The sequence below is a fragment of the Aplidium turbinatum genome, chromosome 15, assembly GCF_918807975.1.
Source record: "Aplidium turbinatum chromosome 15, kaAplTurb1.1, whole genome shotgun sequence".
Lineage (NCBI taxonomy): Eukaryota > Metazoa > Chordata > Ascidiacea > Aplousobranchia > Polyclinidae > Aplidium > Aplidium turbinatum.
In genome coordinates this window covers 8,964,469-8,987,796 of record NC_137486.1, presented here as the reverse complement: position 1 = coordinate 8,987,796, position 23,328 = coordinate 8,964,469, and the positions used below count along the sequence as shown (strand labels likewise).

Below are 23,328 nucleotides of genomic sequence, written 5' to 3'. Positions count from 1 at the left end.
GCATGTAGCACTCCGTCTGCTGTGGCGATCTACGGATTACAAATACGCCTACGATTAAACGGAACACAATTATAACTGACTACCAATAGCCTAGGCCTATTCTTACTACGTGACTAACAAAAAAAGCCTTTAACGAATATATTGTATATTTTTATGCTGTTATAATAGTGTACCGAATATACGGGTGCATTCTGACCATATTTGTATTCCATCTTAATCAATTTTATAGTCATTTTGATTATTAACATTTGGACTCTGGCAATACAGCCAGCTTATGTGATTTTCTGTGATACCTTCTCTTTTTATGTCATTGCCTATAAGCTATAAAGCTCGAATCAGATTAACTTTACTTAAAACTTTAAAAAGCACTAAGAAACAAAACTCTGCTCCTCTAGTTTTTTTAGTATATAAACAGGCAACCGCCATATGTTTATTTCTTTTTTGTTCAAATATGCTTTAGCCAAATGATAAGCTGTGTTGAAAGTGACACTGGATGTAGGCCTAGCTGCTTTAATCGCCACGTGTGTAGTAGCCTAATAATCTTGAATAAATATTTCTGAATCACATGGAGTTCCATCAAGTCGTCTATTATCTTCATCAGTCAGGAATTTAACCAGCATTAATGGCTTGTTAACGTCGGAAGAGGTTCCACTCACCAGCAGCAGCTTCGTCAATCAAGTCGTTGTTTTGGTAGAAGCCTCATCTCTTCAACCAACCTACCCATCGTCGCAATTGTGGATTTCCTTTAACCAGGCCCAGATTTAGAGGGTGCAATTGTCCCGAGCCCCCTTTTTGAAGGCCCCCCACCCCGATGTGGAAAAATGTGATTTTGTGTTATTATTATTTTCTCTCAGGCTTTAAAGTTTCTGCAAAATGCCTCCTTTTTGCATTCAAGGTTAATTTTTAGTCACAAGGTTGCGACTGAGCTTGGCGAAGGCATTAGCAACAGCGTGGGTGACTTTCAAGTTACTGTACCGTGTAAAGTTTTTCAGACCTCGGCGTGGAAAAAAATTTTGCACAGGGCCCTCCGATCTAAGTGCCCCCATCAGTTAAACTTGCCCCTGCCTCTAACGTTACAATAGTATCCGCTATATCGTTTTTGTTAGTCCTGGTGCGATGCGTTCTGAAATAACACTGCGCGTGGTGGGATTTCTTTATTTGCCTACCTTGCTCTTCATGATGAGCTGACGCTTTAACAATACTCCCCTCGAGACCATCAGCACTTTTGATGACGCATCTATCAACATAGCAACCTGTTAGCTCAGTGGTTACGCGCCCGGCACAAGATCACGCGGCGCTGGTTTGACTCTCAGGGTGTGCGCTGGAGCAACGCATTTCAGGACTGCTCTCCATTCAGCAGCACCAAGTGAATGGAATAATTCCCCGGCAACAACACTTCAACAATTGGAAAACTTCACTCTGCCAAGCTCGGTAACCGGTCCTGCGTCAAGAGCCTCTAGAAGTATGTGAAACTACCAGGAATAACCCAAGGCTTTGTTAGTCCGAAGATTCAAAACAAAACCAAACTGCGTTTTGTCTTGTAGTTTTATTTGTTTTTTACTCATGTAAATTGTTAAAAAAAGTTTCACTTACGGTACCGTAGGGGAAGACGAGGCAAAGCGGGACATCGCGATTTCTCACGTTTTGTATTCTTTGGCTCCCTCTAACCGGAAGCACTAGTTAGGCAACTATAAACTGTATTTGCTGTGAAAAAATGGCGACTGGCAGAGCACAACGCGTGTCGTGAGGAAGCAAAATGTGTTTTGGCATGGTTTGTTATAAGAAAAAGATGGAAAAGTAGCTACCACATTCGTTAGCATAAGCGAATTTGTTGGTAGCTTTGTTTTTATCTTAGACACTGAGACAGTATTTGTTGGTAACAAAAGCAACTTTTACCTAAAACTTTACAGTTTTCAGCAGAGATGTTATTTTCTGAAGGCTATACTTTGGGGCAAAGCGGGACAGCTTTATTAGGGCAATATGAGTCTAGATTGTATCTGTGGTTCTTCTGTTGATTGAATTTTTGTTTATAACTCTTTTAGCCTTCAAGATTGTAAAATATTTATCAGCATTCATTTATATTGTACCGGTAGGCCTACGCAATTTAATTCTGACAATGCTTCGTCACTATAATAGAAAAACTGAAATAGGTAAATGGACGGATAGGCTATCAATATTAAGAATGCAATAGAAGATGTGAAAAGCAAGAAGTTGTCTTTGAGAGAAGCGGTTAAACAGTACCAAATCATGCAAAAATGAAGTGTCCCGCTTTGCCCCACGGCTGGGGCAAAGCGGGACATTTAAAAAAAAATCTTTTTTTATTTGTACTATAACAGTAGAAAGATTCCGCTTGATCTTCGAACCAAATATGCTGACCAACTAAGGCTTTCGATTAAAAAAGAAATTAACTAAATCCAACCATCACTGTTGCTGAAATTACGTTTTTACGAAAAGTGTCCCGCTTTGCCCCGTCTTCCCCTACCTGTTTTTTTCTTTTTTAATTCTAATAAAGTGTTGGTACCCCGTGCCATAACTGATTTCCACCTTTGGTATCATGCACGTTAGGCCTATATCTCCGCGGTTTGTAGCTTTTATCTTTTTCTAGACCTCTGCTATGTTTGTTATAGCCTATTGTTTTCGTTGTGATGGTCAGAAATAAAAACAAACTAAAACTGAATAATTTGATCAAAGAAATAAGGCTTTTTTAACAAACTTTTCTACAGCTTTTTACTAGCTTCATATGATGAATGATGCCGATTCATCATATGATGCGTTTTTACCTCGGGGAATTATCGGCCATGTGATGTGCCTTTCTCTCCTGCTTTACCGTTTCATTCTTAAGCATTTCGTTTTTCAATTCATTGCGTAGATCAGTTATTTATTTTCAATGTAGATGTAAAATCAGTTATTTTTCGTTACTCGAGAAGGGCTAACATGTGTATGGCCGAAAACGTTCGTAGTTTATAATTCATGTTCAGTTTTGCATTATGTTAAATGCCGTGTGGTTGCTTGGTTTTATCTGTCAATGGTTTTATTACGTAAGAAACAAAAAGAGGTTTAAGCTAAACACAATTTGTAAAACAATCTTAAATTGCTTGACCAAAATTTCATCGAACTTTCCCGAATACTCGGCAAGGTGAAAAGTGTGGAAAGCGGTTGCACTCATCCTCCTACTCGCATGGGTTTCATTGACACATAATTACATTGTTAAGTAAAGATCTTTCTTTACGCTGCTAAAACAACACATGATTTAATAGTTGTTGTACTTCCATGATACTGGGCAATGCTTTTATGCATTTTTGTGAAGGCAACGACGAAACCAACAGCTACTTTGCTATCTACATTCTACAATCTACATCCAACAAAAAGTGTAGAAGAGTTTCAGATAAACAATAACAGTTGAATGTTTTAGGATACGCAACGTTGAAAAACTTTGCTGGTGGAAGCAGGATTGCTACAACTGAAGCTAAGCAAGTTGGAGTGCTTTTGTAAATAACTTGTAAAGCATATTGAATGGGTAAATGAATCAGTAATCTTTCCAATCTCAACTAAAGAAAAACACTTGGACTTCTAAAATTTTTAAAGAAATGGATGTATGAGCTGTTTTACTTTAAACCTCGTCCTCATTCAAAAGCATATTAGGAATTCCATTGGTAATTGGAAAGCTCCGCGAGGTTTCGGGACATTTTAAGTTTCCGGCAATGATTTCGATTTCCATTAAAGCATGATGAGCCTTCTGTAAAAAGTCTTTATCGTTTTCATAATCCTCAGAGACTGTTTTCGGAAATTGATTAGCTTTTCCAATCTGCAAAAAAATACTGATACAAGTACAGGTACTGCTGCTTGGAAGTGTTCATATCACATAAATTATAGGATGACTCAAATGCTACAAAGTAAGAAAAACTAAAAAAAATCGTCAAGCCAAAAATATACTTTATCTAAAACCAACACAAAATCTATAAGGGACCTAGCGGTCGAAACGAACTTCCTTAAAAACCAATTCTAATACACTTATAAAGCGTTGAGAATGTGCCACTGCAAGTGCAAACAAATGGACGGTAACACAACTCTTGCCACTCACATTGTTAAAAATATAAGATTTCAATTTCTAAGGCGTAAGTGTTAGTTACAGAACAGCACTAAGTCTGGATTTTTTTAAAATCCGTAGCAAAACGGTCTATGGTCATCTCCGAAACGGTCAACCCATTTTCCATCTTTCCACTTTATACTGTAATCCTTGCAGTGCATTGAAAAAATTACGGAGTAATGTCGGAAATCATGTTTTTTTTACAATTCCAAGTAAAAATGTCAGCTGGTGAAGTCACAGAGATCGCATTGACACAATAAGCTACACGAAAATATAACTAAGTGCTCTATTCTCTGAATGAAAACATACAACAAACATTTCTAGCAGCTTACCATTTCTAAAGCTTTCACTAAGGCTGACCATTCCAATCTTGGTATCATCCTTGCTATGAAATCAGGATTGAAATCCACAGTATTTTCTTTTATTTCTGATGCCTGAAAAGATAACTGCATGAGAGAAACATCTCTACTGCATAACCTATATAATACATCAAGTAGTCAAACAGCAAACCGTATTTTTTGCAATACCTACACTTTTTTCCTAGATGACCTCTATTTGCAGTGTTATCAAATCATATCATGCATCCGATAAAAAAATGAAAATTTTAATTTGGGTTATATGCTTGAAAAAATGCAGTCAAACAGAAAAAAGAGCATTACTTATAATTCAGCACACCAACATTTTTTTAGCAAATACGTTTCCAGCATGTGCATTTAAAACTTGGCAGTTCTTGCAAGTTTGATCAAATAACCTTGCTGAGTAATACCTATAGTGTGCCCACTGCCCAAGGTTGATGAATCACTGAATCAGAAAAGAAACAAATTCTTGAACAATTTCATAACTCCAATTGTATTATTGCCATGGCGTTTACTGACTAGTAGACCATATGCCATGGTCGTTTCAAACAAAACTCACAATCTTGAGTGTATTGATTGATTTTTGAAATATAAGCTTTAAATCAGTAATCCAACCGAGACTAAAATTTCTTGTTAAGAATTTTTGGACTATTTTTCATGCAGTAGTGTTGCCAGATAAGGAATGCTGCTCTAATTTGCAAAACATGTACAGTGGTTGAAGACAAAAACTAGTGATTTAGCCACAAAACAATGCTTTTTATTTACAATAAGCATGGAAAAATAAGATCGAGATTTATAAAAGGTCAAAATCAACTAGCCAGCCAACAGGGGGACACACCCTCTAAGGGGGAATCTACCAGTTTCTATGGGGGGAGCGCAAGCTCCACAACAGTACAACAATATTTAGTTTTTTTGAAGTGTGCAATTTTTTGAACTATTTTTTGCAGTTCACATATGTTTGGAAACTGGGAATCATTGGCAGGGTTATATGCAGACAGAACTTTTGTTGCGCATATACTGCAATCTGGCTTTGCTATATGTATGTGAAAAAATTATATTTAGTGCTAGAAGCCTATTCATTACATTCATCGCGAAGCTTGGCATCCAAACTTTTGCTTTTAGTGAGGACGAAATAGGTTGCATGCCTCGGAATTCGATTTTGTTGCGCTTACGTTGCGCAACTTCTGGATATGAACCTCGCATTAAAAGTGTAATTGTTGAGAAGCAATTTCAAGTAGGGTACCTTACCGACATATACGTGATCAATAAATACACAAAACCAGAATCGCTTTTAGAGTTACATTTGTTTAAAATTGGGAGGGAGCAAAGCATGCGATCATTGCTAAAATGAGGCATGTCTAAGGAAAGGTTAACAACCAATGGAACTAGACATAACAGAGCACTAATTACTAGACTTCCAAACACTTCTTCAAATGTGTTAAACATTACAAATAATACATGGTAAATGGTTTTTATATGAGCAAGTGAGATTTCTGTGCTTAGGATATGGTACCTATTTTGCAAGTTCAATGTTAAAACTAACATACTTGCAGAATGAATCACTTTAACCTAGGCTTAGTTAAAAATGCACTTGGCCAAAAATTTCTTACTAACCTCTATTACAAGTGGATATCCATTGGTAACACCCTTCACATGAGATGTCAACATGTTATGCGTTAGAAGACGCATTTTTCTGATGTGTGAAATTCGCATGCACAAGAATACTTTTTACTGTAAGAACTAGGCTATATACACTGAACACAAGTGCATGATAAACATTTTATAGTATTTTTAATTAATTAAAAGCTTATGTTTTTGTTATTGTAACTCTGCTGGTCAAAAAAACTATCACAAAATTGAAATTAATGTATTTAAAAAAAAAGGTTAGTTCTAGTGCAGTGGCTTTGGTGACAATATATGGCAGCCAAAGCTTCTAAGGCTATGGTCTCTTAGCCACTTCAGCTTAAAGTTGACTTTTTCTTTCACCTACTCTTTAACAACAAAGAAAAGCTGCATTTAATTGTGTCATAACACATCATTTTCTTCACCTCTTTACATGATTCATCCACAGGCATCAAATTGTAACTGACTTAATTCCAGGGGGGCAAGAATTTCCACTAATTCTGAAAGCAATTTTTTTGAAGTTGCTGATTTTCAGCCTAAACAGTAAACACGTTCAAGTTCGATCTGTAAAATGAAGTTACAAACTCAATCCAAACATGTTGGGACGGGTTTGACTTGAAGTATGTTGTTACAACTCATGCATTATGGCCTGATCACCTTTTACAGCAGGGTCATTCCATGCCAAATTAGGGGCAACACTAAAAGGCGGAAGTGCGGAAATAACCGGGCGTGAAATGACGTATTGTCCACAGAAGTAGCGCTTTAACACCGATGTAGAAAACGCGAAAATACAATCTTGTGTCCATATTGTTTAACATAGCGATAACCAGTGGCGGCTCGTGGTCTCAAAACATGGGGGGGCTGCATCAACCAGTAGGCTAACCTAATATAAATAATTATAAACCTGTACCGGACTGAGTTATAAATGCACTGAGTTAGGGTTAGTAACACAGTAACATGTTCTTTTAATTGGCTGTCGTTTAATGTTTTTATCATTTAAAGTAAACTTTTGATAATGGCTTGAATTTGGTCAAGTTTAGGTGGTCACCAGATGGAGCTAGTACTATTTTAGGACTTGATATTAACTTAGTTGGTTAGATCTATGCTTGTGCTTTCCAACGATAGCAAATTTGTTGAAATTGAACAACAAATGAATAAATGGGAGACAATTTCCTTCAGGTTTTTTTCAGTGCATTTCTACCCCGTACTTCCTCCTTTATAATAGTCCATTCCAACCTGTGTGACGTATCATGACGTTATCATCCCAAAAGGACGAAATGTGAAGAGCACCAATAATTACAGTAATTGGCTTTACTTCACATCAAAACTAGTCTGTCTCAGTGACTTCTCAAAACACAGATCAAGTAAAGTAACTTACGATCCCTTCACCTAATCACTGATAGCTTCCACACGCTTACCCTAAAGATTTACGAGAACCAAAGTTGGAATCCCTGACCAGGGTCTGTTCTATTTGCAGTCCCTACAGTGTTTGTTCAGTGCAGGGTTACCAGATGTAAATTTGGCAAGTAGCCAACTGCACGTTCAAAAAGGGCCAAAAAAGAGCCAACTTTTAAAGGCAGTGGCCAGGGCTGCGATTTTTGCCTTTTTCGGTGACGAGGTCACTCGACACGCGCCATCACTATTCGACAAACGCCGTGCCTTATGAAAAAAAAAAACGAAAAAAAAAGGAAAATAAACAGGAAAAAAAACTGAGAGAGGACTAAACGTCGTCAGGTCGAGGAACAATCGGGGGGGGGGGGGGGCATCACGTGATGCAATCATAAGAGTGCTGACTTACGTAAACTTTCTTGCGCCAGGTAGGCTACTTTCAAAGCAAGGTCTAAAAGCGTCGCTTCACACGAGAAAGTCCCAAGGCGTCAGCGCCGCCATTTTCAACACTGCGGGAGAATGCTTTGATCGAAGTTCCAACGCCTGGCATCAAACATTTCGCCACACAGGTTTTGTGCTATTCGACACAACGGGTTTCTTTTATAGATAAAATAACCGAAGTACGCTACTTTTAGTTGTCAACGTGTTTGCAAGTTTGTATTTATGTCTGACTTATGCACTTGTTGTTCCAAGATTGCAGAAATGTTTTGCAATGTGAATAAAGAATAGTAGACGGATAAACACGGCTGCAAATTGACTTCCATCCACTAAAAGGGTTTCTGTGATTACGTAATGGGCGATTTTGCATTTGCATTCACAAAAGCACACAACCCAGCTGGCAAAACCCGTCGTTTTTACATTGATTCAATGTCTGCAGACGTTGAATCGAAAAAACGAGAAGCGAAAAATATACTAGAGTATAGTCTATCACGAGTCACTACCGCACTGTTTGATTTGTAGTGATGTAATAATACCAAAAGTAGCGATACGCACGCTGTCACGTTAAATAACTCAAGGGGAAAAGTAAGTTAATTTTGGGTTGATTCAACTTTCGAGTCAGCACAAATCTATTTAATTTTTTTTCCTGGCTGGTTACATTGCGTACCCGGACAGCAAAAATCACCATTTTTACATTGATTCAACATCTACAGACGTGAAGTCAATGCAAAAATAACGAATTTTGCTGCCTGCGTAACAATGCCCAAGAAGAAACTTACGTTTGTTTTACATTAATTCGACATCTAGCAACTTTGAAATATCATAAAATATCGTTAATTGTTCAACCAGGTACCGGTAACAATTTAATATCTCACTGCGAGATGATTGCCTCGATTTACGTTTACACTAACATAATTTCGGCACAATTGAGATATTGCGAGCAAACACGAGTCTGTTTGATAAAGAACCAGCTGTCAGAATCGGAATCATAAGACGCCGTATGGGAGGATGAAGCTGTCGCATCGTCACTGGAATACTTGAAGACGCAAAACTGCCCGTTCATGAACGCGCAATGCCATATGATCAGAAGCATTATTTTTCTTTTCTGCCGAAGAACCGTTTATCCAATTTTGTATTACTTTTTTAACTTGACCCCGTAGCTTTTCTAATTCCGATTTGTTTCCGTCATAAAATTCTTTACAAATTTTGCAAAATACCACACTAACTTTCCTTTTGTTTGATAATAATCTATAGCAGGTAAATTCCACTTTTTAACTGTATCTTCTTTCACGATGATTTATATTCGCAACGACACCGGTAAACAATAAGCATTCGATGAAAGAATAACTTTTGCGTAACAATAAGCCGGTATTTATAAGGTTGCAAACTTTTTACAGTTCACTAGAGCATTGTCAGCGCATAAAATAGCTTGCGTGATGCTCTGGGCTACCGCCGTGTGACACGCGATGAAGAAGCGCATAAAATTTCATTTGATTAAAAATTAGCATACGGCAATTGTCGCAGCAATCAAAGGTGTGTTGATTTGGCAACGGCAATGTTTTTGCCGTCGTAGATGGAATCACTCAACCAGCGTGCGATTAAAAACTTAAAGTAAGTGACTCTGATACCACACAACTTGTGCGGTAACTCGTGACCAAACGCTTATAATCTGACTCTTGTGACGTCATATTACTATTCGACAAACAAGCGTAGAACTTTTGGTCGTTCGACAAGAAAGAAAAAATCGCAGCCCTGGCAGTGGCTATTTAACCGGCGCCGGTCTTTGAATCTGAAACACTATTTGACCGGTCATGACGTCACTATGTAGGCACTTCTTTCTTTTTCTCTTTCAAAGCAAAAGACGAGAAGAGTGCCTATATAAAGTTATAAATTTGACAATTATGTTCAACTGATTCGGTGGCGCGTAGGATACGTCTTGGGCTGGTGTTCCAGAGGGAAGGAGTTCGATACTACGCGGAAGCGTTTTTTTTTTAATTTTTAACTAAATTTTGACCCGAAGTGACTCAATCTTTAGGCTGCTGCATTTTTGTGGTCAATTTTTAATTTGAGTAGCCTACAGCCCAATTTTTTATGTCTTTTCAACTATGAATAATGAAGTTAGAGTTTTTTAATTTTCTTGAATTTGAGAATTTCTCTGGATAATTTTCCGTTCGTCATAAGAGGATGTGACCGTGTTTGCCGAACAACCCATTACATTTTTGCGTCGTTCGGCAAACACGATCACATCTTCTTATGACGAACGGAAAATTATCCAGAGAAATTCTCAAATTCAAGAAAATTAAAAAACTTTAACTTCAATCAATCAATCAATTTTATTTTTTGCTGCTGGCGCAAACATGTACAGAACGACAAAGTAAACATACGAATTTGACACCAACAAAAGGGAAAGATGGCAAAACCCAAAAGTTTAAAATATACATCGATAAAACAAATTTTCAAAACAAAAAACAGTAGGCTACTCAAATTAAAAATTGACCACATAAATGCGCTTCGGGTCAATCAAAATTTAGATAAAAAAAAAATGAAAAAAATAATGCTTCCGGATGGTATCGAACTCATCCCCTCTAGATTGACAGCCGGAGACGTATCGCACGCGCCACGGACTGAGTTGAAGAATACGTGTTGAAGTTAGAACTTATATCGGCGCTTCTCGTCTGTTGCTTTGAAAGAGAAAAAGAAAAAAGCGCTTATGCAGTGACGTCATGACCGGTCAAATAGTGTTTCAGATTCAAAGACCAGAGCCGGTCAAATAGCCACTGCCTAAAAAAAAATACATAAATTCCACTCTCTTTTTTCTCAGATACAGTTTGATTATTCAGTTTAATTTTTTAAAACATTTACAAACATCAAAAATGAAATAAGTTTTTGGTGATTTTAATGCATTTTTGCTTATATAAAAGGTAGCCTTTAGTGAGAAAAAAGTTGAAAATTTAATTGAAAGCAAATTGAGAAGAGACAATACGGCAAGTTGTTAAAGCTACCGAAAGTGATTTTTACGACACACAGTACAATTTAATCAAAAAAAGGTCTGGCAGCACTGATGCTAAACAAGTTAGGCTACCAGTTAACTGATGTACAGATTTACAAATTACAGGGAAAAAGATAAATTTAAACAAAAAATGAGTTGCAACATCCAAAGAATTACAGTCCAGTCTTGATCTTTTTTCTTTTAAATTTTAGGTTTTGATGAATAAGTTTCTTCACATAAAAGGCTGCCGATTTCAACTATTTTACAGCTATCCTAAATCAAAGTTTCTTCAATTTTCTTTTTCTTTGCCAATTCTTAATTAAATTCAAAAAACTTACTATTGGAGTAATTGCAAACAAATTCTTTATTCAATTTTTCTGATCTTGTCGTTTCTTCAACTCTTGATTTTGTTATTTGTCCAAATTTTGAATTTAAACCAGAAGAGTAAATATTTAGTCGCCTACTTGAAAAGCGCGAGAACTTGAAGCGCGGGAACTCGCGGGAACTTGAACTTTATTACTCATAGTTGAAAAGACATAAAAAATTGGGCTGTAGGCTACCGTACTCAAATTAAAAATTGACCACAAAAATGCAGCAGCCTAACGATTGAGTCACTTCGGGTCAAAATTTAGTTAAAAATAAAAAAAAAAACGCTTCCGCGTAGTATCGAACTCCTTCCCTCTGAAACACCAGCCCAAGACATATCCTACACGCCACCGAATCAGTTGAACATAATTGTCGAATTTATAACTTATATATATAGGCACTCTTCGCGTCTTTTTCTTTGAAAGAGAAAAAGAAAGAAGTGCCTACATAGTGACATCATGACCGGTCAAACAGTGTTTCAGATTCAAAGACCGGCGCCGGTTAAATAGCCACTGCCACTTTTAAAACAAGGGGCCAAAAGTAGGGCCAACTCAATTTTCAAAAACTAAGAAGCAATTTCACTGAATTAGCAACACATTCTTAGGCTTAGCAATATAGCTAAATATTTCACCTAAACAAAATAATTAAAGTAATACCTTAGTTTAGGAAATAGTTACTGTGTACCATACACAAAAATAAGGAAAATCGACAAACATTATTGTTTGAAGTAGGAATCAATCAGCCCAATATTTCCACATTCAATTCACTATCATCCTCCCATTCGAGTTCACAGCATACACAATGTCTGTGGTAAGTTTTTCCCCAATTACCGTACTATTGTATTTCCTACCGGTAGTACGGTACCGCTCTTATAACTGCTTTCTACTTCTTTGGCATCCTAGTCTTTCTGGGATGCAACCTAGTTCGTACCGTCAGTTTGTACCTTGAAAAAATCGAGAAAAAAAATTAAAAAAAGCCGAAGTTGCTGATCGCAGTTTCCGCAATCATTTTAAAATTTTCCCCCTGAAAAGATCGAGAGAAAAAATAGCTCAAAACCGAAGTCCGCTGATCGCAGTTTCCGCAAACATTTTTCCGCAGTTTCCGCTAACCATAGAGTAATCTATGCTCTAACCCTAACCCTCGCTGATCGCAGTTTCCGCAAAATTTTTTTCGCAGTTTCCGTTAACCCTTACCCTAACCATAGAGTAATCTATGTTCTAACCCTAACCCTCGCTGATCGCAGTTTCCGCAAACATTTTTCCGCAGTTTCCGCAAACGTTTTTCCGCAGTTTCCGCTAACCTTTACCCTAACCATAGAGTAATCTATGCTCTAACCCTCGCTGATCGCAGTTTCCGCAAACATTTTTCCGCAGTTTCCGCTTACCCTAACTCTAACCATCTATGCTCTAACCCTAACTGATCGCAGTTTCCTCAAACATTTTTCCGCAGTTTCCGCTAACCCTCGAGTTTGTTTCAAATTGTTTGGGGAAACTCCGATCTTCGGCTTTGTGCTATTAAACTGCGATCAGCAACTTCGGCTTTTTTAATTTTTTTTCTCGATCTTCTCAAAGTACGAACTGACTGTACGAATGGTTCAAGGTACGAACTAGGTTGCACCCGTCTTTCTGGATCAAGTCCAACAAACACAATTGAAATAAAATTGTATACCTGTGGTCACAGCGGTAAACCATAATCTCTTCGTGGGAAAATTGTAACATAAGATTCCCAAATCCGTTCGTCTGCATGTAATGACCAAAAAATAAACACTCTTTTGAAACGTCTATTCAAAAGTGTATTTCTGTAAAATTAGCCCGCGGCTATCGAAAATGGGACGCAACACCGTACGCCTCTAAAACTGTCACTACAGAACAGATTACTTGGATAAAAGACGGAAAATTTGTCCAGCTAGCAAGCACCAAGCAAACAGTTAAACTTGCGACTGACTTCCAACAAACAATTTTACGAATGACTAGAATAGATAGCAATATCTCAAATGCACGTAGACAGTAACTGTGACGCAATAATGAAAGACAATTATGAAGTCATTCAAACAGGTGTTCAAGCGGCTAATGCAATATTTCATCAGGTCTTACGACCGATGGTGCAATATTTGGACATTTTCTAGCAATTTCCATGACGTAAGATGCCAGCTAGGTTAAGTAGACCATAACGGTTTTATATGACGTTTGATTTGGTGAATAATTGTCGGGAACAACCTGTATTACGCTGCCACAGTAGCCTAACTAGTGTTATTGTGTTACAACCTTCACCAGAAGACAAGGCAAAAAAAATCACTTGCAAAAAGACATTCTACATTCCCTCACATTTGGAAAACGGCCAAACAAGGCCCAAAAAAAGCTAAAGGGCTGAACTAAAACTTAAGAAACCAACTGGTTTTCAAAAAGGGCCAAAGAGCCAACCCAAAATTGGAAAGCTAACTGGCTTTCAAGAGGCCAAATTTTTGAAATTGGCCCCAAAAAGGCCAACATGGCAAGCCTTCAACTCACGAAAAAAAGGTCATGCTGATCTGAAGTCGAGCCGGGTGTGAAAAGAAAACAGGGTGAAAAATCATAAAGTCAAGAGTTGTCAAAAAACACGTTTTGACTTCCATATTGCTGAAGCTTACATTAAAATCTAGGAAATAGTTCTCAGCCTGCTCATAAAGAGCCAACGGGCCAACCAAACATTTGGGGGCCAAACAGCTTCAAAAAGAGCCAGATTTCTGAAAGTTGGCCCCAAACAGGCCAACCTGGCAACTCTGGTTCAGTGACGCTAGAAAACTTTTTTCTGAAAAACTACGTCATAAAAAAAAGAACAAGCAACACCGGACCTGCAGAATTTGCAGACCCAGAGCTGCCAATTAATTTTTGTAACACAATTTTTTTTTTATTACAAAAAAAAATTAATATTAAGAGTTTTTTAATTCTTTAAGCGAAATAAATTAAAAAAAACATGGCAAAACTATTTATATGTAATATAATTCACATATGCACAAAAACGTTGGGGGGGGCTGCAGTCCCGCAGTCCTTATGACGAGCCGCCACTGGCGATAACTCCATCATGAAAGAATGAAATGTTGCAACATTTGCATTTTGCTTATAAAAAATAAGAATGCAGTCCTAAATGACAATTTTGTGAGTATACTTTATGACAAAAAGCAAATATATGAGATTTCGTAATGGGGTATATATTTTTATTTATGCAATTTGGGTAGAGAGGTAACTCTTTTAAACCATAAACAGACATAACTAAGCAACAACACTACATTTAACATTATAAAAACAAAAAACAACAAGCGAACGTTTTCGGCTAGTCATATAGCCCTTTTTAAGCCTATAAGAAAAATACATTATTGAAAGAAATGCTAAAGAATCATATAGTATCACAGCAAAAATATGGTCAAATCTAAACATTTGAGAAACTGCCTCGCTCACACAAAATGATAACTGAAAATTACACAGCGCAACGGGTCAAGTATTTCAGAGGTTTGTTTTGTTTGTTTTATTATCTTTATCCTGCATTGCGGGAAAGCGGACTTGAGCGCTATGCATCGGTCTACGCCTTCCGACGTACACCTGACCCACGCTGCAGCCGACTGCAATGTCTGTTTCCGGTTGTCTACTCTACTTATGACTTAAATTTGGTACTACCCATTACTCGAAATCGATCATTGGGTAGAGGCAATTATCGTAAAGTTTCTTGCCCAGAGAAACAACAGCAAGTGCGGGTGGCTGGAGTAAAAATAATTGATTGTTCAGACAAGGACTCAGGCAGATTACGCAAGAAAGACAGAAGCACAAGAGATAGTGGCACAAAACAAAGTAATGCGAAAAGCTCAAAACGTGATAATTTAATCAAAAAACTGTTAAAAGGTAAGAAGCTCCGCAAGCAAATAATTGCCTGTTGAGCCCTGGGTTTAAAGATTTGATGATCAATGCCTCATGAGTGTTGTTGCTTAGTTATGTCTGTTTATATTTTTATTTGGTTGAGTTTTTTGCTTACTCAAAAGCCAACCTAATGTGACGCAATTGAAAGTGTTGTTTCTCATAATAAATTAAAGTCGTTGTTTAACTTCTACTTGTACTTTACTATTGTTTCAACTAATTGCAAAATGTCTTCTCTTGAGCTGTTGGCAGTTTTCCGCGCTTATTTCCGCGTTTCCGCCTGTTAGTGTTGCCCCCAAATTAGCAAATGGATTACACCACATATGGCAGATTTTATTGAAATTTGGAATACTTGTAGATGTCAAAGAAATATGAAGAATGCAAAAAAGATTTTTGAAATTTTTTAAATATTAGTGGAATTATGGTCATTAGAAAAGTCACCATTTTGTCTGTTCTGCTTTAGTGATTTTGCCCAATTTCCTATCATACAACTACCGCAAAATAACTTCGCACCTTTCTAAATTTTCAAGAAAAGCAATCTGTTTGTGTACAAAGAAACGTTTAATAACAACCTTTCTTAATATTTTGTCACATTGCATTATTAAAATCTTCACATTTTTTACAATTTTTGCATTGTTAGTCATATGATCTGATGTAAATTAAAAACACACAGCTACAATCCTGGCGAAAATTTTGCTGTAAGCAAAAAGGTCCGAAGTCATTTTGCGATAGCTGTAGGTCTAATTTCTTAACCTATGATCATACAATATAGCTGACAGCATTTTTGCACACCTAATTTTTTAACCACAGTACGGTAGTTGGCCCAACCTTCATTTTGCATCTGAACCAAGACCCAAAAGATTTTCAATTGTAGCCCATGCTTGATGCTCTACTCAAGTCAAGAAACTTATTTATTTGAACCCAAAATTTAGAAGAAAAAGAATCAGGACAGGACTGTAATTTTTGTACGTTGGAACTCTTTTTGTTTTGTTTAAATTTATCTTAATTCATCGCTTCATTCTTCTCTCACTTAGCGTATCACTTCTGGAACGAAGAAACTTCAAGATCAATAGCGGCGCTGGTTCGACTCTCGGGGTGTGCGCTTGAGCAACGCACGTTAAGGACTGCTCTCCATTCAGCGGCATCTAATGGATGAAATAATTCCCTGGCAACAAGACTTCAACAATCGGAAACCTCACTCTGTCAATCTCGGTGACCGGGCCTGCGTCAGTGAGTTAAAGCCTCTACAAGTATGCGAAACTGCCAGGATTAAGCCCTGCAAGAAGCTTTCCCAATCCGAGGATAAAGATTCAATCAATCACTTCTATGAAATGTACCAGTGTATTTGTCATGATATTTTGAAAAGAAAAAAACACAACAAAAAACATTGATTGAGTGATATATTGTCCCGAATTTATGAATCGGTGCATCAGCCATCCGCCTAACTAACTAGTAAGGCAAACTAGTAAAACTAAAATTAACTACATGGGATGTTTAAGAAACAGTGCTGTCAGACCTTTTGCCAAAAATTTATTTAATTTTGTTATTCCTTTAGAAATTTAAACTTAAATTGATTAATCAAGATTTATTTAAGTAATAGTAGTAATGCAGTTATTTGTAAAAAAAATTTGGGCAAAAATGCCCAGGTTTTAATGTAACGATGGAACTGAAAGAACATTAATGAACGTTTTCACCTTTTATTTTTTTTCTCTTGTATTTTAAATGGCAAAATCGTCATTTCCGTAAAGTGGCAATTGACTAGAAGACCGTAGTCCGTAAGGTCGTCTCGTCTCCCTGTCGATATGTGTAACTATTGTGGAACTTGTTTAACTTTTGTATTGTGTATATTACTTGCATATTTCAAACATGTACTATGTTCCTGATACTGATAAACAGAGATGTAGCCTACGTAAGCTTATACGCAAATTCTACGCCCGGCTTGCGGCTTGTTGTTTACGCTAACGCTTTCGGCCACATTTTTTTAGATAGTTGTTGCTTGAAGCTACGCCGTAAAGTTTTCGCGATTTTTTAGCGTATAGCGTCAACGTATACTTTTTAATGTATTTTCTTCGCTACAACACGCCAATACCTTCCAGCGCTGCAGTTGAAAGAATGTTTTCAATGGGCAAAGACATATTGAAACCAAAACGCAGCAAAATGTCAAATGAACACTTTCAGATGCTTGTGTTTCTTCGTGGAAAATCAAAATAAAACTTGTTTGTTTCGAGTAGTTTATACCGTGTGAATGCTTGGCACCTAGCAAACAAAATGAGTTTACGCTAGTGTATGCGCTGACGCTGCCAACTTTTTTTACAAGTTACGTTGACGCATACGGCGTATGGTTTTTCGAACGTTTGCGTTTACGCTGACTGCGTCAATATTTTTTGTATACGCGTACAGTACATCACTGCTAACAAATAAACCATTGATTGATTGATTGATTAACTATGATTTCATTGTAGGCCTAATATTACATCACATAAGTTAGCCTACTAAATCAATCAATAAATCAATGCTTTATTTGTAAGTAACAGGAACATAGTACATGTTTGAAATATGCAAGTAATATACACAATGCAAAAGTTACACAAGTTCCCATGCCGACAGGGAGACAACGTGACGACCCAGGCCCGTAGCCAGGGGGGTTCTCGGGGTTCCCGGGAACCCCCCTTGAGCTGAAAAGGTCCACATTTTTGGAGAAGGTGCAGGGTACATACAATCACAGGATCAGTTCAAACCTTCCAGATAGTTTTGAATAAGATGTTTCTGGAAAATAAATGGAAGAGTGTACAATAGTAAAGTCTTAAACTTTTTTCACACTGTAGATTTTAACGACCTGTTTTAGCCTGATGCTGCGAGTTCGCTGTAGTAATAGCGAATTGCACTAGCTTTCGGAACACAGTTCCTGTCACGTTTTCTTTCTATCTTTTACCAGGAAAGAGACTTGGAAAGGTTTAATATCGTAGTTTAATGGGATATTACCGAAAGGCAGTCAATTAAATGTCGAATAGTTCTACTAGTGAAATGATATAGGCCTATGAAAATTCTTGAACGACTTTAACGAAGTTCACTCACAGCTTCTCATGTAACTCTAATTTTGATCACAGTTCATATCAGCACCAACTCTCACCTACTTGTATTCAATTACTTCAACTCTCAATCCACAATAATCTCTGCATCTATTACCCACTACCACAACAACAGTCAACAATCCACAACTCATAATAATCATAATGCAAATTACACCACTATTTATAGCAGGTTGTTTGGTCTAGTAACTTTGAGAAGGTTACGTAATGCTACATCATAACAAACAACATCTGGCAATTGCGAAAAACAAAAGAACATTCCAGGTTCGCACGTCAACAAAATGTTCTAGAAATACGTCACATAAAGATTTCGCAATCAGAGGTTACTACCGGACAGTAACCGATAATAACATAGCATAAGAATTCCACAATCAAAACAGCACGTTCGGTCAAGATACAAACCAGCCCGTCGCGAGGCCTTGCACATTGATTGTGAATGTTCCCTAGTCATGTTCTATGACGAATAGCCTAATAATAATAATGTTATGGTTTTATTTATTGTCGCTCTACAACAGCTAAGGTCTTTTAACGACAGGGCTCATTTTTCATTTATATCAGGTTTACGATTTTATCACATTATTACCCGGCTCATTCTCACTGCGCTATGCAGGATAGAACACAATCGTTACCGTTTTTAAAGTTTTCGGTTTGACCCGACCTGGAATCGATCTCAGATCTACCAGCACCAGACCCGAATGCAAATTAAAACCACTCGGCCACTGAGCTGGTTTCTGTGACGAACGGTGTTGAAGTCAGTGAGTGGTTCTTTAATGCGGCTCTTTTGTTGGGCTTGAGGCTGCTGAGTTCCTGTGTGGTTAGGCGTTATTGCTGTGAAATTTTATTGTGAGTGAATTGTATTATGATGATCTTCCAGCACCTGAGATGGTGCAGCAAGAGTTTTGTCGCTGGCAATATTACTGGAAAAAAGAAACCAGCCGCCCTAGTACTTGTGTAGATGCACTCAAGAATACTGCTCAGTATCCAAATGTTGACAAATTACTAGGGAAAGCAGCCACAACTCTAGTCACTTCATATGAATGCGAGAGGGCAGCAAGCGTTCTTCGGCCGCTTCATAGCCTACCTTCAACAGATCTACCATGAAAGAATTAGAACGCTTGACCTGCTTCATATTCACTACAACCGAAACATTGACCTGAATGAAGTCATAACAGTGTTTTCACAGCAATATCCGAGGAAAATGGAATCGGGCAACTTTCTTTTATCATAGCTGTTGCCTGCTTGTGATGTTTTATTAAGTGTTCTTTTGATTACGTGGAATGTTTGTTGATGACCACATCGGTTCCCAGGGGCGCCGGAACAATTTTTGACTGGGAGGAAGGATTATTAAATAAGGGCACTTTTGTTGCTAAAAGGCCTTTTATTAAGTTTTAAGATAAGATATAGCGATAATGCTTGGCAATTCGATAATAGTTTTCCCCCTATTAGCCATACAGTATGAATCGAAATGTGAAACTAAATGAATGAAATATACATTGAAATAGCTTGAACAAGAAGAAACAAAACATAAATTTCACGTTCATAGCGTCACAGCCTGCTGCAAAGTATAAAATGTGTCCACGGGATAATTTGTAGCCTATAGTATACTGTATCTGTAGGCTATATAGGCAAATATTAAACCAATCCAAAGTACATTTTAGGCGCGTCGGTTGTTCGAATAAACTCATTTGCAACAGCTTCTAAGTCAATGGTGTCCATCACCTGTTTGTGAATAGTCGCAAACATTCGGTTGTTTAAACTGTTGTCTGTCACTTTGGTAAGAAGCAAGAAGCCACGTTTTTACTCACCTCATAGCGCTAAAACTGCGTTCAGCATTGACCGAGACGAGCGCAATTGTTTGATAAATGCACAAAAATTTGTGTATTTCCGAAAAACAGTCTTTGTTGCTTGTTTAGAACCTCGCATATCGTAGACAATTTTGTTATCTTAGACAAATTAAGCTAAAAGCGAATAGCAGAAAATGTTATTTGCAAAACGTGCAGAAGCTTACATGACCTTAAAAGGGCATCCGCCCCGTCGCTTCCGGGGACCCTGTCGGTTCCACTGTAGCCTAGATGTGCTATTGTTAATGTGAAAATTGTTTGTATTTATTTATTTCGTTTTTGTATTGTTGACAATTTGAAGTTTGTCGGCCTATATACTATGTACTGCCACTTCTTATGTTTTGATTGCTTGTTTGAGGACACGCCAAGTGGAAAGTGTTTTCAAAAGGTCCGTGTTTTTGGATTTGGGAACTCCCCTTAAAAATGTCTGGCTACGGGCCTGGACGACCATATGGTCTACTAGTCAATTGCCATCCTACGGAAATGACGATTTTGCCATTTAAAATACAAGCGAAAAAGAAATAAAACGTTAAAACGTTCCCGCGCTTCAACATACGCACCAAAAAAACAAACATATTTAAGATAACGTAGGCCTAAACACAAGATAATACTAAAAGTAGTTTTGTCCAAAGGTGGAAGATTGATTGAAGAAAGATTCAATTTTATGGTTTATTCAACGTAATGGGGACACAGACAGGTCTATGAATGCAGATTAAAGTTAAGTCAGCCTTTACCTAAGATGGACGCTTTGTTGTCTGTGTTTTCGTACACTGCCAAGTTGATGACTATGAAGTTATTACACCAGGGTCGGAAATCCGTGTCTCGCGAGCCATATAACATTATGGCTTTTCGTGACGGCATCTGGCTTACAGAAAGTTTTTTAATGCGCTCAGAATACACCAAATTAAATGCATTTTTTCAAAATTTTAATGGTAGGCTAAAGACCCCCCTGTTTTTCTAATTTTCAGCAAACATATATGGCCCCACGCCACCACTTTTACAATTTATCATCTGTCACTACGTGGTAGTTGTATTAAGCGTTAATTTAAGCATTATATGGTCCTCATGGAAATACATTTGCACATAATTTGGACAAATTTTGTTCGCCCCCACCCTAAAATGTTATATTCTCCTACGGCTATGGCTGCAGCGCCCTGCAGGTTACAAATACGCAAACAGTAGCTTGAGAATTTTCAAGCAGGGTAAGGGCGACTCTGATAATTCTAACGTCCATAGATCGTAGGCTTGATAAACGTAGATTTATTGATGCAGATACTACAGTAGGCTACTATTAGTAGGATTTCTTTGAGAATTTCCTTTGCCTCTTGTTCTTCTCAATGGTGAGCTAAAGCGTTCTCCTCATTCTATCAACACCTTTGATAAAACACCAAGCCCGATCAACATAGCAACTGTTTATATTTTCTTTGTTCTTATATATTTTTTGTTTGTTTTTTATATTCATACAATTTTTTTAAATTTAAGTAATTTTTTTTGCTCATTGTTTTCTAAATTTTTAAACTTCTAAAGTGTTGCGAGTTGCAACCTTTGCCAAATTTTGAAGTGATTCTTTTGTTTTGGTATCAAGCATGTTATCTAGCCTGACGTTCACGTTGTGTCTCTGCTTTCCTTGCTTCTTCATGATTGGTCTGATTGGTCACAACGCTGCTCCTGTAACTTCTGATTGGTCCAATTATTTATTTATGTTCCAAAACTTTTTATGTGTAAGTGCCTCCCACACTAGTAGGCTACTACTTAGTATTGCACCAGTGCTGCCAGCAGAGATAGGCTATGCTAGAAAGAAAATGTTAAGGAGTAAAAGCAACTTTTGGGGGGCAAACATCATTCAACATAAATTGCAATAGTATTAAAGCATTGTAATGGTATTGAGACGCTTTTTTGTGTAAAGAAATACAAAATTTGGAGGAGACGATTGCCAAGATAAGCGTAGCTAATCTCTAAAGAAAAAAGATCTGCACTACGTGTATTGGAGACGATTTTCCTACCTAAATTAGGACGAATTCCTTATCTGGCAAAACTGCGTCACACCACAACTTCTGACAAATCAAGCACACTCATTGAGACAATTGAGTGACATCATAGATATTTAGTGACGTCACAAACCATGTTCAACAATAAGGTAAAAAAAAAATTCTTTTTTCTAAACCAAGCATTATTATTGATACAGTGATCATGGCGGGTGTTGAAGTTGCTAAAAGACAATGTCCAGTGATAGCTGCTAAATTACGCGGTCCCGGAGCGGGAAGATACAAGCTACCTTCAACATGCGGTTACATTGGACATGATTTCACCCAGAATATGAAGCCAGCATACACATTTGGAAAAAGACTCGGAATCTCTTTCTTGGCAACGAATAAGTTTAGTCCAGGTCCTATTTATTACATTGAACCAAGATACACTCGACACGGCAAAGATGGTACTCCACATTATTCCATGTTGGGACGGCCACGTGATGCAAACCTTTACCAAACTCCGGGCCCAGGAAGGTATCACAATGAAAAGTGCCACCCACAAGGAGAAACAAATGCCCCAAAATACTCAATGGCATCAAGAACCAGGTATCGTCGATGCGATTCTTACCCGGCCCCAAATAATTATGACTTGCCAAATTTACTTGGTAGCAAAATAATCTATAAAACATCAAGTGCAAGCTACTCTATGACTGGAAGATCACTTACAGGTGCCTTTGATGAAGATCTAGCTAAAACACCGGGGTCTGCAGGTTACAGTATTGTAGATCCAAATGCATATAGAAAGCGTGCTCCATGTTATTCTATGTTAGCAAGAAGATACATGCCTGGAGACAAAACAATAAAACCAGGCCCCGGTGCACATTATCCTGAACTCGTAGTCATAGACCATCCAAGAGCTCCAGAATTTTCAACGGGAATTCGACATTCAGAATACCTAACTCCTTTTGTCGACGATTGTGATAATTGTGATTGTGATGACTGTGGTTGTTATAATTAAATGGTAGTTATAAATCATTATTAACATTTGGTGGTTGTTTTTCTAAAGTTCATCACCATCCTTTCTTCGTTGGTGGCAATACCTTACAGGTTTGACTGAAGTCCTATTGCAGAATCTGCGGAAAAAATGAGTCGTCTGACTTTTGTGTCCTACTTGCCTGGTAGATCACCATTACTACCAGTTAGGAATCTCAATGGACCAACTCGTCCGCCTCCGCTTTGCAGTGTAGCGCATCTGAGGAAAATCCTCAGGCTTCTGTGATGATTTATCCACAGCAA

General features: G+C 37.7%; 1 protein-coding gene and 1 pseudogene across 1 annotated transcript; one reads left to right on the top strand and one right to left on the bottom strand.

Annotated features, from left to right (window-relative positions):
- Positions 1–2,857: 2,857 nt before the first annotated feature.
- LOC145784558 (multifunctional methyltransferase subunit TRM112-like protein) lies at positions 2,858–6,199 on the bottom strand. Its single transcript, XM_082596401.1, has 3 exons — positions 6,058–6,199; positions 4,420–4,521; positions 2,858–3,805 (listed from the first exon to the last, which is right to left on the bottom strand). Exons 1-3 carry the CDS (start codon positions 6,154–6,156, stop codon positions 3,611–3,613), a joined length of 396 nt encoding a protein of 131 aa, XP_082452527.1. The 5' UTR covers positions 6,157–6,199; the 3' UTR covers positions 2,858–3,610.
- Positions 6,200–22,238: 16,039 nt separating this feature from the next.
- On the top strand, positions 22,239–23,070 carry LOC145784756 (ciliary microtubule associated protein 1A pseudogene; annotated as a pseudogene).
- Positions 23,071–23,328: the final 258 nt, after the last annotated feature.